This window comes from Leguminivora glycinivorella, chromosome 8 (assembly GCF_023078275.1).
Source record: "Leguminivora glycinivorella isolate SPB_JAAS2020 chromosome 8, LegGlyc_1.1, whole genome shotgun sequence".
Classification (NCBI taxonomy): domain Eukaryota; kingdom Metazoa; phylum Arthropoda; class Insecta; order Lepidoptera; family Tortricidae; genus Leguminivora; species Leguminivora glycinivorella.
Window position 1 is genome coordinate 16300329 of NC_062978.1, and position 14842 is coordinate 16315170.

General features: G+C 37.5%; 2 protein-coding genes across 3 annotated transcripts; both read right to left on the reverse strand.

Moving 5' to 3' along the window:
• Positions 1–813: 813 nt before the first annotated feature.
• Positions 814–5874, reverse strand: LOC125228603 (FGFR1 oncogene partner 2 homolog). Of its 2 annotated transcripts, none has more exons than XM_048133242.1 (5): positions 5791–5874; positions 5477–5611; positions 4277–4528; positions 3512–3640; positions 814–1221 (listed from the first exon to the last, which is right to left on the reverse strand). In XM_048133242.1, the coding sequence occupies exons 2-5, from the start codon at positions 5609–5611 to the stop codon at positions 1048–1050; spliced, it is 690 nt and encodes a 229-aa protein (XP_047989199.1). In that variant the 5' UTR covers positions 5791–5874; the 3' UTR covers positions 814–1047. The 2 variants fall into 2 exon arrangements, with proteins under 2 accessions (XP_047989199.1, XP_047989198.1); XM_048133241.1 differs by having other exon boundaries at positions 5685–5854.
• A 7136-nt stretch (positions 5875–13010) lies between these two features.
• Positions 13011–14512, reverse strand: LOC125228800 (RWD domain-containing protein 2B). The gene has a single exon (XM_048133484.1). It carries the CDS (start codon positions 14273–14275, stop codon positions 13394–13396), a length of 882 nt encoding a protein of 293 aa, XP_047989441.1. The 5' UTR covers positions 14276–14512; the 3' UTR covers positions 13011–13393.
• Between the last annotated feature and the right edge of the window lie 330 nt (positions 14513–14842).

The following is a 14842-nucleotide window of genomic DNA, read 5'->3' on the forward strand; positions in this document are numbered from 1 at the left end:
CACCGTCAAGGCGACAAAGAATACTACAACTATATAAATGTACGTCTTCAGTAACTCGGTTGTCCATAGTAAAGTAGAACAAAGGTTGTATACTGGAACGCTACTGCAGCACTGTGGAACGACGACCGATTGATTGATTAAATGATTACGTCAATCAAATTAAAAATTTGATTAATTGGAATAAAATCAAAATCCCAACTACTCGTATGACACTTGAAGAGTTCAGTTTTTATTGAAAACATTTTAAAGCGTCAAAAAAGAATCCTAAGTTTTCCCAAACAGATTTATCAGGTCTTCATTCATAGATTTTTTCAGGACAATAAAAAGTTATCAATAATTAGGTACAGTCCTTCCGAGTGAGTGTTTAACATCATCCGATCCCATATCGGATGTAGGATGGATGTCAAACGCAAATGTCAAATATGCTGCTTTGAATAGGTACAAATGTAGTGCGAAAAGCTTTTCCTTCTTATTTTTAACCCCCGACGCAAAAACGAAGGGGTGTTATAAGTTTGACGTGTCTGTCTGTGTGTATGTCTGTCTGTCTGTCTGTCTGTCTGTGTGTGTGTGTGTCTGTCTGTGGCATCGTAGCTCTCGAACGGATGAACCGATTTTGATTTAGTTTTTTTTGTCTGAAAGCTGAGTTAATCGGGAGTGTTCTTATTACGGTACGTATTTGACATTGTGATGCTAGTTCAGACAGTGTCAGTACGTTCATACTGAGACTGACTGAAATAACATGAAATGTTGGTACGTTTCAGTGGCGGGGCGTCGAAAAACTATTCCCTACGAAAAACAGGGCTTTAAAAAATACTATTTTCGCACTACATCTAGGATATCGGATCGGATATTGTGAAAACTCACTAAGGGACAGTTGCATCAACCAAATTTGACAGACATAGAATCGTCACGCAGCAGACGTCTATGGAACTTGCCATACAATAAAATTGAACGAACGCTTTAACGGTGACAGACGGTTTGATGCAACCGGCCCGTCAGGCGTCGTTCCACAGTGCACTGTCTCAACTCTAGAGTCGGGGTGTGATGTCAGCACTCAGACACGGGGGGGCTCATGTACAGCGTGGTCGGCGGGCGCGGGCGGGGCGCGTCACGCGTGCGGCGGGGCGGCGCGTCCGTCTGCACGTCCTTGTCCTCGGTGGGCGGCGCCGCCGCGCGGTCCGACCCGTACCGCCGCGACAGGTCCAGCATCTCTCGCAAGCCCTGTGATCACGTACACGCACATTTTGATTAGTTTAGAGGTATTAGGACTCCGAGTTCATAAATTTGCTATTAAATTAGATGAGAGCATCGAGTCAGAATAATTTTCATTAACAATATTAATACGCCGTCCGTGCGATAAATATGTTTACATTCATATTGATGCAGGCGGAGCGTGAGTTATAGAAAAATCGTTCTCCCAAGAATAATGAAATTTCCCATACTTAACTTTTTTACATCTATTTACATATTTTTAACATTGTGTGATGAAAAACATTGTGTGTAACTCGTGAATATTACTAACTCGAGTCTTAACCGTTAGTAATATTCAACTTCCTCCCTTGATGCACAATGTCTATTACATTCATATGAATAAGCTGACCTGCTAACTATCGTGTAAGTGCCATAACCGGCTGTCAACCGACTTAAAGTCAACTTAGACACACTCTTAACATAAGGCACTGGTCCCACCGCGAGCTAGTAAGCTATGATCTAGCGGCTATAAAAACGAACAAAAGATAAGCATCCCCGTGTAAATAAAAGAGACACGGCGATTTTTATAGTTACTCGCCCAGCGGTGAGCTATCAAAATCGCCGTGTCTCTTTTATTTGCACAGGAGTGCTTATCTTTTGTTCGTTTTTATAGCCGATAGCCCAGCTTACTAGCTCGCGGTGGGACCAGTGCCTAAGTATGGGGTTAAAAAGGTTAAACAGTCAGAGTGGGCCAAAGTTTTAAACTAATAGAAACTTTAACTAATCTCAGTGACTTCACAGATTAAATATAAGAAGATCATACATTAAAATGCCATACATTAAAATGCGACCGCCTAAGAACGCGCATACACTACACCACACATAGATGGCGCCACAAAAAATGCCTTGTTGCCATCGATTATTTGTAGATGATTTGTAGTATGGCGTTAAGTGTCACTTTCGAGCCATAAATTTATGTCAAAAGTGTCACTTAACGTCATCTACAAGTATAATCGAAAGCTACAAGCATGCATGCAAGCAATCATGTTTTGTTTTAGGTTTTCCCTCCACATCCTTCATCAAAAAATATATATTAAAAAAAAAAAAATACCGAACATTCTCCTCACGTGTGAAAGTCAACACTACGGTAACACCAAGCCAACACTGACATTGGCAAATTCACCCTGTGCAATTGACAACGTTTCAAAATTTTCAATGTCCCTAAATCGAAAACCATTTCGAGATATACGCTTGTAGATCACATAAATCATTTTTTTATTTTTTTTTCCGCATTTTTAGTATAAAAAATCTTAAAAATAGTTTAAAGGAGAAGTGACGTCAAATAGCTGATTTAGAGCTGCCACTATATCAAAAAAATCTTCCAGTTGGGATGTCACTTGAGTTTGACAGTGAAACTTATCACAGTTCGTAGCAAAGATATTAAAAAAATCATGGCTTAGTCTATGATTCGAAGTCATTCACTAGTGGTTGACAGTGACACTTGACAGTCAGACATACCGCACTGTTTAAGCTGACTGTTAAAACTTTTTTTTTAGGAATGATTTTGTCGTTTTCTTAGGTGTATGAAACAACACATGTGACGTCACGAAGCTGTGTCTTGACGTTTGTAACTTACGCTCTTTCTGCTCGAAGCAGTAATAAAAAGGGAATTTCTCATTAAAATAGCAGTTTTTGGAAAAATAAAAAAATACGTGTATCTTTTAGTATTGAGTTCTTTCAAACCAAACAATAAAAAGTAGTACTCAAAAATATGAAATGTTGTCAATTGGCAGGGAGTAAAAGCCAAAGCAAAATTAAAAAAAAAAAGCTACAAGCTATAAGATATTTTTTTTGTGGCGCCATCTATGTGTGGTCTAGTGTATGCGCGTTCGTAGGCGGTCGCATTTTAATGTATGGGATGGTATGATCTTCTTATATTTTATCTATGGTGACTTTAAAAAATACTGAGCGGTTAATTGCCAATAGGCCTTGCGAGTAAATTTCTGCACCTAAAAACTCGGTATTGGAAAAAGCCTCGGCAGAGGCAAAGCGAGTGTGTGCGCATGTACATACATACCTACTTCCCCCGAGTCACACCTACAGAGATGGTACTGCTTTGCGCGCAATTTCATGAGACGACTTTAATCTTTGCGCAATACAACAACTAACAATCTTCGAATTTCTAATCTGGCAGTAGGCCTTAAGATCAGATCATGAATACACAAGTAAACCAATAAAAGCCTTTGTTGAATTTCCTTCGATTCCTGTAGGTAGGCAAAGAGATTCAACCGAGAAAGATCAAAGTTGTGAATGTATTTACCTTGTTTTCAGTGATGAGCCTGTGGTACACCTCTTCCTCCCTTCTTTTCTCACCGTTCTCCTCCATATTCACAGCTTTGTACATGATGCTGGTCATTTCATTGATTCTCTCTGCTTGTTTACGAATGAGCTGCGAAAATAAGTAATAGGGAATGTTACTGGAATGTTCTAATTCTACCACTAGAGTGCAGCACTAGAATATATCATGACAGTACAGTAGGCGAGTCCGCACAAGGACAGGAAATCTCGCGCGCTGCTACGGCCCCAACACATTTCCAATAGCAGTTTTCCACGCTAGGTCATTGTTTCGTGAGTCGTGACATGCCTTGATGTGTATGGATCCACTTACAAAACGCGTGCCTAGTTTACAAATAAATATGATGCAGCAAAGTGGGTTGTTGGTGCTAGTGGCGCCCCCATTCACAGTTCTTTGTAATATTCCCTTTGTGTGAAATTGTAAAGTTACCAATCCTATAGGTTTAAATTATAAACACTTATGAATGTAAAAAACGGATACAGGCTTTATCAGTTAGTACAACTGCCTGCCTGATTTACAAATATTAAAATTCAAAAATTACCATTGGTTCATGTATCAACCAAGTCGAAAGGAATGATTGAAACTGAAATAAGGACAGTTAAGAACAATTTGTAAGTTTTGCACATTACTTTTTTAAATTGAAACCCTCAATTTTCTGATATGAATAGATTTCCATTTAAATTTTGCTAAACCGTCACCAACTCATAAACTGTAACATTTAGCACTCACCTCCTGCTGTTTTTCATTGACAGCTGCTGTAAAGTCTATTCTGGACTCCCACACTCTCTTTTCAGTGTGCTGTCTGTATTTTGACATGATGAGCTCCAAAGCCCGCCTGTGTTCTTCTAGTGCAGCCCGGAGCTCGCCATTTTCCCTTTGAACATCCCTCATTAAGCGTGACTCCCTTTCTATGCTAGCTATAAGGGCGCCTCGCGGGCGTTCACGAGAAGCCTCATTCAGTGTATCAACCTCTTCTTTGTACTAGAAGCAAAATATGTGATCATTAGCTACCTTTTTGAGTAAAAGATCTTGTTTCCGAGATAATAAAATTCAGATTTTTTTTAGTTGTGGTAACCCAAATACTCATCCCAAACCAGGCTCTTTAACGCAACTACCAACATCAGATTTTCGCCTGGTTGATACCAGGTAACCAATAATAAATAAAATGGATTCATATTCTATTTAACTAGGTAGAATTTAGATAGTAAGCTAGCAATAAGGATACAAATTTGCAGTGCCCTTACAGGGTTCATAACTGTCCACAAAATAAATACTGTAATAACTTTATGTACCTATGAATTTGCAATAAATTACTGATTACTGATTTAGGTAGGTAGATATTCTGTCTTAAGCTATGCAGTTTATTATTTAAGTTCTGAGTTCTTTATAGTATCTGAAACTGTTGTACAATGTACAGCTTGTGTTGCACCACAGGGAAGGTATTTATTAATCTGACAACCCTGAGTTCATAAGTGTACATGTGGCTGGTATAGATTACAGAGCAGTCCATATTTCAAAATCAAATTATGTTTGTTATACAAACCTAAAAGTTGTTTGGTTGTGATAACAACAGTTGATGTAACAATAGCTTTAAAATAATGCTATTACTTAAATTTTCATGGTCCTTGTGTTTTATGCATAATTTTGTAAACAAAAGCTCATAACCAATAGGTAAGAAATCAAAACAGACATACGGCACAACATATCAACATCATCATATAAAAGGTTAAATGTAATCCATGATAATTGTGTTTTACAGCTTATCAATATGTAATACGAACCAGTAGCAGAGCAGTAGATGACTGTCAGTCTAATTCAACAATTATAACTACGTACAAATGAATACCGTATGGGACAATAGTTATTATCACTATTAGGCAGCAATATTAGCATCACCTCACACTCCAGATCTTAATAAGCATAAATTACCTGTTTCATGGTATGGATTTGTCGATACGCAGATTGAGTTTCAGTTAGCAAAGCATCCGATTCAGTTTCGCGTTCTTTAAGACGGCCAGCGAGTCTTTTTGCATCCAAAATTATTTGTTGTATGGTCAGTGACATCTGAAAAAACCAGCGATATAAAATACGCTCGAAGTACACGTTTAAAACAGATTATGCACTAAATTTCACGAACCCTGAATTCCACACAAAACAATTACGCGAATAACGTATCATCTAAGTGTTTTGCCACAGTTGATCCCGTTAAAATATCAATTTAAAATTGAGAAACAACAACGCACATCAGCTGTTTCGTGGATAGACTTTAGCGGCCATTAGCTTTCATGCCTTTCATGGACCGAGTGAACCTGGCACAGCGATTACTTGCAAATTCAGAGAACACCATTGAAACGAAAGCAAATGAAAGGTACATGCAACCTTGAGGTAATATTCACTAGGTGAAAAAGAGAAACTAGATAGCTTGAAGAAAGTAATTGAGAATATTTAATTTGGCAAGACTATTCAACACGACCTTGACGAGCGACTGTTCTGAAACTATGTTTTAATACACTAAAATCTAGACGGTCTGTCGCGAAACGTACAGAAAAATTAGAAATTTCATAAAATCACGACCTTTGATCATAACATAGAAAAAATGGATGTACTATGTAAGTTTACATTGAGACAGATATTGAAGAATAATATAAAGAAGATGGTCAAGCAAATCTTGTCACTAAAAAAAGGCCCGTTACTTCACTACATTTTTCAAATTTGCCGCCTTTTTTTAACCGACTTCAAAAGGAGGAGGTTCTCAATACGACTGAATGTTTTTTTTTTTTGTATGTATGTTACTCGATATCTCCGAGATGCGTGAACCAATTTCCAAATTTTTTTTTAATCGAACGGGTATAACCCCGAAATGATCCCATTGCCACCAAGTCAGGATCTGATGATGGGATCTTGGAGAAATCGAGGGAACTCTTCAAATGTTATAGGCACATGCAATGTTTTTAGTGTATTTTTCAAAGGTACACCAGTATTTTCGCCTGATGGTAATAATTTTATGTGGCTGAGCTGATGAATGGAAGGTCAACTCCTCATTAGTTAAGAGTTAAAGGATAATTCTTTCACTACTTTTTTTTTAACTTCTGATTAGCAGAAACGTCTGCAATCGATGCCACTAGGCTTAGAATAAATTTAAAAGTGGAAAATGTCTGCCTTGGGTGAGACTTGAGACTTGGGTGAAAATTTAGCATGGTTAGCGCATCGTAACTGGTGAATTTCCAATATGACTTGGAACTCCGGTTGCCGTATAAGAAGTTTAACACTCTTACGGTAGATGTCGCTACGGGTCCCATTGACCTTAGTAGTGGAAAATTTCGCTGGCTTGGTTGAAGTCTTGGTTGCTCAGTTGGCAGAGTGCTGGAATATTGATCCAGAGGCCGTGAGTTCAAGTCTCACCCAAGGCAGACATTTTCCACTTTTAAATTCTTTCACTACTGTACGCATATTCGGACTCATACTTATAATATCAATAGGAACCACTAAAAATCAATAAATAAATAAACTTTTGACGTGATAACGTCTAATAACTCGTTACTACGGGCAGCATGCACGAAAAAGATGACGTCATTGTCCCGTTTCCCAATATAGCTTAAGCGCCATCTATTGGCGCGCGTTGGAACTAAGCGGCTGATCGATGCGCTCTGTGGCCTGAGTAAAGCACCACAGCTGCGACAGATGGCGCGCCCGTGTTTATTATTTTTGAGTGTTTGTAATTTAAAAACATGAAAGATTGCATTAAAATAAGCATCTTTTATAGAATGAAGTTGTTTGAAAAACCTACTTATTTAGGAGTTAGAGCAGTACGAAGTTGCGAATTTTCCCATAGTATTTACTAAGGCGCCAGAGACAATAAATTTACGATGATTTTTTTTTACCAATATAACCTACTAGCTTTTACCCGCGGCTTCACCCGGTTTCTCTGTAGGTATATTTATCTGCGATTATTTCGATTGCACATAATACTTTTGCTTGCAATGATTGTAGAAATATTACACATCGACCACAGCGTAGGTAATTCTATATACGCTGGGGAAACCTTTATAAACATCCCACATAGCCCGTATTTCGACACTATGATCGGTGGGTAAAAAGTACTTTTTTCTATTATCCCTTAAATTTTTTTACATTTTGCTTATACTTATCGCAAACGTAATCTTCAAGCAAGCAAACAACGATCGTCTTAGAGCACATTGATTGTAAGAGACCGCCGACCGATTATCCGTATCCCTCTAACGATACCCATATTATCCGTATCCGTATCCGTATCGCTATCGCTATCGCTAATGCTATCGCTATCGCTATCGCTATCCCTATCCCACAGACCAACCCCTATAGACATCTATTACAAGACGACTCGCGGTCGCCAGCCTTCCTAGTATTTGCACTGATATAAGCGCGGGCGCTCGCCGTGCCCGATCAGTATCGACCAAGTAACAGACCCGAAAGCAGCGCGTGTTTTTCGCACAAAAAAATTGGAAAAGGGTATTTTGATGCCTTAAAGATGTCCACCTGTAGTGTGAAATGGTGTGGAAAGGTAACAAGAAGCTCAAATTTAAAAACAGACGGCATTTCATTCCACAAATAAGTCATATTTATAATTTATTCAGAGCCGGCATAGGTCAACTTACATTGGCCACTTACGCGTCAGTAGAGGGACAGTCATACTTCTGTCCCTTTTCATCTGGCGCGACTGCCCGCCGTCCTTGAAACGGCCAATCACAGCGCGCTTAACACATTCCCCGCCCGCTCCTCGCACCCCAAACACTGGTGACTCGTATCGCGAACCAAATATACAAGACTGCCACTCTATAGGAGGTTCTCTGTGCCCTATCCCTATCCCTATCCCAATCCCTATCCCTATCCCTATCCGTTATCAAGATGTTCAATGATTTCTTATCAAGTGCTAAAATATAAAGTTTCATGGTTTTATCTTTTAAAATTAAGAAATCCCATACAAACTTTCAACCTCTTTTTCAACCCCTTCATCCCTTTTTTTTTCGAAATAAAAAGTAGCCTATGTTCTGTCTCAGGGTCTAAAGATTGTCTGTTCCAAATTTCATCAAAATCGGTTGCGTGGTTTAAGCGGGAAAGCGTAACAGATAGACAGACAGACAGAGTTACTTTCGCATTTATAATATTATAGTATATATAGTATATAGTATAGTATGGATAGTATGGATGTTAATATTGATAAATCATATAGAACACGTTTAAATAAGGATGTTTTGTTATATAAACTTTTTCTTCTCCATTAATATTTACTGAGATATTAGGGTTCTAAGATTAATAAATGGCACTAGCACTTTAATAAAATTAATGCGTGTCTCGCAAACGGTCTAGGATACAAAATGACGACTTTTATATAGGTATAGGTTAGATTCGTTAGGTATCTTAAAACGGCCGAAGGCTCCTATTCTGTGCAGTTTCTGTAATAAGCGGGGCTCCGTCGATATCGCTTTCTGTCTCTGGCGCCTTAGTAATGCTACGGGAAAATATTGCAACTTTGCACCACTCTAACTCCTAAATTAGTAGGTTTTAAAAAAAACTTTAATTTATAAAAGATGCTTATTTTAATGCATTCTTTCTAATAAGAACAAAACACTATGCTAGAAAGAGTGCAGAGGAAGTTCTGTAGGCACATTTACAAACGACTGTACGGATATTACCCATATATGTATCCATCTCTATTCGTACAGGAATGGTTGGTCTTCAAACTCTAGAAACCAGACGGAAACTGCTGCATATTATGCATTACCGCCAACTGTTTCACCATAGAGTAGATGACGCATCCGTGCTTGAGAGAATGGGGCTGCAAGTGCCAAGAGCGAATGTGGTGGTTGGCATGCCGGGCGCGGTGCCGGCGCGGCGGCGGCGGCGCCTGTTCGCGGCGGCCGGCGCACCGCTCGAGCCCGAGCTGCTCTTAACCGCATCATGTTGGAGACAGACGATATTGACATATTTGCTGATAGTGTTGGTGTGTTTTACAGAAAACTCTTAAGGTTCATAGACTCTACACTCCAGGTGATTAATGTAATAACCATAGTTTAACTTTTAAGTGTGTTTGCTTTTATTTATGTCAATTTAACATGTACATAATTATATTACCACATAAGTGCTTTGGTGAAATACTGTTAACTTTTGTGTATTTTTAATAAATAAATAAATAAATCAAAAAACGTGAAAAAAGTCCCAGAATCGGGCCCCTTTTGCTATACTCTGACCGCCCCTGTCTATACTACTGTAATGTTTGACGTTATCACGTTAAACTACCGTCCGTAAACCGACTTTACAGACGACCAATTTTTTAACAAAAAATAAAACCGCCTTCAAAAATAAGCTCGTTAGAAAACACGGAGAAACTAAAAAGCAAAAAATAATAAACCTTTGAATTCAGATTTCTTATCGGATTGCAATAATCTAAACATCCAAATTAAGTATAAACAAATCGGAGTCGGGGCCAGCTTGCATGCGCGGATCCAGGGGGGGGGGTCATGGGGGTCATGACCCCCTGGAGCCTAAGTTGGCCATACAAATAGACCACGTGACCCCCCCTGGGGCCCCGGGCCTTTACCACGTGACCCCCCCCTGGGTACGAAGCTGGATCCGCGCTTGCCAGCTTGAGTATGGTTGGGTGGGGCAAACAAGCAATATCAAGGCGACTGGCGAGGAACAGGGTTGGTGCCGACTACAAAAAGAATTGATTTGTTTATAATTTGGATGTTTAGATTATTGCAATCCGATAAGAAATCTGAATTCAAAGGTTTATTATTTTTTGCTTTTTAGTTTCTCCGTGTTTTCTAACGAGCTTATTTTTTAGTGTCAAGATTTGCTTGGCTTACCAGTGAGCAGTGAGTATTATTTTATTTTCTTTGATTCTTATTTTCCCTCTCACTTACGGCTTGTTTCTCGGTTATTTATGGGTGGCTTTGACCACGATAGAATCAATATCAAATCAATCAATACTCACTAGGAGGATACAATGACGCAGTCAGCGCTAGACACAGCTAGCTGGTCATCACACTAGGCCACAAAAATTTTGCAGTTTGGCATAAAAAAAGATTAGACCCAAAAGTAGCAACATCGTAGTGCCGTCCCTTTCACACACGAGGCTATGTTGCCATTTTTTTAATTTCTACTCTTTTTTACTAGGTATGCATTTGATGTTTGGCACAGCAACCTGTCAATAGAAAAAGCGGTAAATTCAAAAAGGAACGCTGAAAAAGTGCTAAGAGTGGACTACTCATAAAATTATTATGTGTTGTTTAAGAGCGTTATAACATTTCGGCGTCGGGCGAAATTAGGTATTTTACCCGCCGCGTGAGCCCAATATGCCGACCCTTTCTAGCACGTCTTATCACTCGCTCGCACTACAATAATGGACAAAACAATCTTGATCCTTCGTATGGAATTTTGATAACAACCACTATCTACTATCTCGATATAAACTTTTGATTTCTAATAACATTATTTTGTACGAAAATACTAGAATATAGCGCAAAATAATATTAATTATGTTAAAATTTATTTAAAAATTTAAAGTAATAATTATAAACTGTGATCATAATTAAGTAGATCCCATCCCAAATATTTGCTTTTGTTATATGATAAGTATTAGAGTAAAGTATATATTAATATGATGATAAAATAAGTCAAATACAATTCTAATTACTTCAAGGTGGTACTCAGGGTCTGATGATGGAGCCAGATGGTGGTCACCTGTACCAATGAACCATGTAACTAAACCATTTCGTGTTTAGGCTCGTTGGGTTCGTCTCAACAAGACCTTTGACAAGAGGTGGTACTTAGGGTCTGATGACGGAGCCAGATGGTGGTCACCAGTACCAATAAACCATATGACTAAACCACTTCGTGTTTAGGCTCGTTGGGTTCGTCTCAACAAGACACCAGTACCAATGAACCATTGTTCATTGGTACTGGTGACCACCATCTGGCTCCATCATCAGACCCTGAGTACCACCTCTTGTCAAAGGTCTTGTTGAGACGAACCCAACGAGCCTAAACATGAAGTGGTTTACTTACATGGTTCACTGGTACTGGTGACCACCTTCTGGCTCCATCATCAGATCCCGAGTACCATCTTGATGTGTCTTACCATCTTGACCGTATTGTAATTTTCACATATTTATCATCATAACGTTGTAATACTTTAACATTCAAACATAACAAAATATTACAAAAGCAAATATTTACGGATCTAGGATCAAATTCGTTGGTCGCTAAACACACACACACAATGCGAGGATAGCCCGTGTAATAAACAAGGCGTCCGACCCACACAACGATAAATATTCTCGACGTTCGCGATGAAAACTCAGAGAGCGAAGCGACATACATCTCACCTCCACGAGCTCCGGCGCGGCACTGAAAGAAATCGCAGGCGTCCGTTGCCGGTAAAATAGCGACAGGAAGGCTAGTTTTCAAAAAATTGGCAAAAAATCATTATAAAATATTATAACGACAAATGGATAACAGCAATTTAAGCAGATTGTGCAGATTATTTATAATTATACTCAAATAACTTCGATAACATGTAGATTTTCGGAGAAATGATCACTTGTTTCGATGTATTTTCAAGACAAAATTGAGTTCGTTTTACTTTCAATTTCTCAATTTCAAAGGATTAAATGATAAATATCGTTTAATGGCCCTAAAGTACAAGATATTAGGAACTTAAATTTACCGCATTTATGAGAGTGAGCTTATCAAATTGTACATAATAAGAGCTCCGAAATCAGTGCTTCACGCGGTTTTTCCTAAACGAGCATCAGAAAAAAAATCATTACCAATTGTATAAGCTTTTTCTTTCATATGTTTTTTGTTTAACCTACGGTTAATAACATGTTCTAACTGAAACAAGTACTTTTACTGTCTTTTAGTATGGGTAAAGTGTACAATTTTATCGTTGAATATTGCGCATTTTACAATATATCGCCATTTTTTGTCATAGCGCTCTTAAGTTCAGGCTCGAGTTATTGTTATTACGACTACGACTATTCCGTCGATTACATAAAAAAAAATCTATAATCAGACTAAGATAATCAACCTTATAGCAGGCCTTATAGCATTATAGGCCTTATAGCAGAATGCATTTACCAGAGTCTGAAGTTGAGTGACACAATATGAAATTTGAGTTTTACGCCTTTTTCCTTGCAATATAAGTTTTTTTGCATAGTAAATAAATTGAAATAAAATATAGAAAATAAATATTTTTATTTCTTGCTACTTACTATTCAGATTCAGATAAAAAAATACAACTATAGTTTGGTCAAGTATTTAAAAATTACAGACTTTTTCGTAACAAATAATAGACATTAATAAAGTTCATATACAAAAAATAATATCTTGTAAAAAACACAATCACTATGGCCTGTGGGGGTTTCGTTTCATGTAAAACTATGCAATAAAAAAAATTAGTATGATCATGTATAATTAGGTGTACTGTTAGAAAGCTTTTATTAAAACTGATGAAAATTGCAATGATCAAAATCATATCAAATATGATTTTTTTTTAATAGCCTGGTCTTTATCCTTTTGACTCGAAACAAAATAGGTAAGCAGTTAAAGCATGACAAAGAGTCTAATTGATTACTAATAAACAACTAGGGCTCAAAACATGTTAATAGCAGTTGTATTTAATTATTTCATCCAGCATAACTTAAAACCAATAAGGAGTACTTTACAACATTTATGAGTTTTACAACTATTAGTTCTTGTTCTAACATATTCTTGAATGCTGGTTTTACAGCAAAATGTCCAGTATTTTACAAAATACGATCTGGTTAGGTATTATTTGGTATGTACTCTTCCAGAAGACCCTTGTCAAATTTCACTTATCCCAAACATATTCTTAAATATATCAGTGAGTCCACGCTCATCCATGTACTTGGAAAGTCCGCTCATATCTGCATGCTTAGAACGCACTGATGCATGTGGAAAATGGAGTTCTTGAAACTTGTGAAATCTTTGTTCTTTTTCTTTTTCACTAATTTCAAAAGTTTCAGTATTTTTGACAACAATTTTTTTCCATGACATGCTTTTAATGATTGACCACCATTCCTTGCAGTCACTGTCAGCACCTTCAACACAAATAATACCAGGCTTGCCAGGCAGGCAAAACCCTGTCAAGTTCAAATCATTGGCTTTTGATTGTATTTCATCTCTTTTCCTTTTGTTGTATATGTGATGAGAATAAATCCACAATCTGACAAATTTATCATTATTTTTAGATTTCGGCTCTGAAATAATATCTGCACTAGTTTTGTTTGTCAGCTGTTCAGTAAATTTTGTTATGTTGTCTTGTAACCATGACACTGCAGAATATATACATACTTCTCCAACAAAATTTTCTTTAAGAAAGTTAGACAATTCTGAATTCAAGCTTGTCTCCTGGTAGCGATTCAATTGATTACACCTTACATATAGATCTGCCTCTTCACTTGGATAAAAGGTGGGTAAATTAACACTGACTTCTAATTTTAAACCATCTACATTAAGGTTTAAGGTAAAATCCAAATGGCCAGGGGTATATTCTGTTCCTGATTCATTTTCCACAAAATTAGCTATGTCCACAAGAATATTTGTGTCAGTTAAAATTATATCTTCGCTGTTCGGATACATGGATTTCAGTAATTCATATTCACTTAGTTGCTGTGATAGAGAATCTGTGAGCTTTTCTTTAACAGAATCTTCAGAAGCTGCCATCACTCTTTATTTCACTTTGCAGCTTCTTTTGAAACTAGATATGGTTACAATATACCCTGAAATGTATTTGTTTATGTTTACGTGGCAAAAGCACATTTGCTATGAATGCTATGATAGTAATTATTGGTAGAATTGCATTAACCGTGACGTACATAATAATTGTTTGTTTGTTTCTGTAGAGTAGGTTCAATCAAGTGAAGTGCACACATGTACGACATTTCAATGTCAGGTATCATTAATGACATTGACAGCTTCGTCTTGTAGGTTAGGCATACAAAGAACCGTTTTTAACTGTGTGTCGAATAAACTAGTAAACTACACCGAAATGTTCGTTCAAAAATAATGGCGATACGTATTTAGATTATACCAAAGAATATAATACTCACTAGGATGCAATTTATACTACTTTTCGATTAACGTACAAATCGATGAATTTGATTTGATGATGAAGAGCGGCTATCAAAGTAGTTGCCGACTTAGCTTGGTCTGACACGTAGTGATTCAATGCTCTTCGTGTCTGACTATATATAGGAAACGGAACTTTACAATTCTAAAAATATACTTGTA

Bases quoted from the DNA above. Each gene is read 5' to 3' on its own strand.
- LOC125228603 (XM_048133242.1), bottom strand. From the start codon at position 5,611: ATGTCACTGACCATACAACAAATAATTTTGGATGCAAAAAGACTCGCT. The intron at 4,529-5,476 runs GTAATTTATGCT...TTTTGCTTCTAG, and splicing joins AAATCCATACCATGAAACAG to TACAAAGAAGAGGTTGATAC. The intron at 1,222-3,511 runs GTAAATACATTC...ACGTGATCACAG, and splicing joins GGCTCATCACTGAAAACAAG to GGCTTGCGAGAGATGCTGGA.
- LOC125228800 (XM_048133484.1), bottom strand. From the start codon at position 14,275: ATGGCAGCTTCTGAAGATTCTGTTAAAGAAAAGCTCACAGATTCTCTA.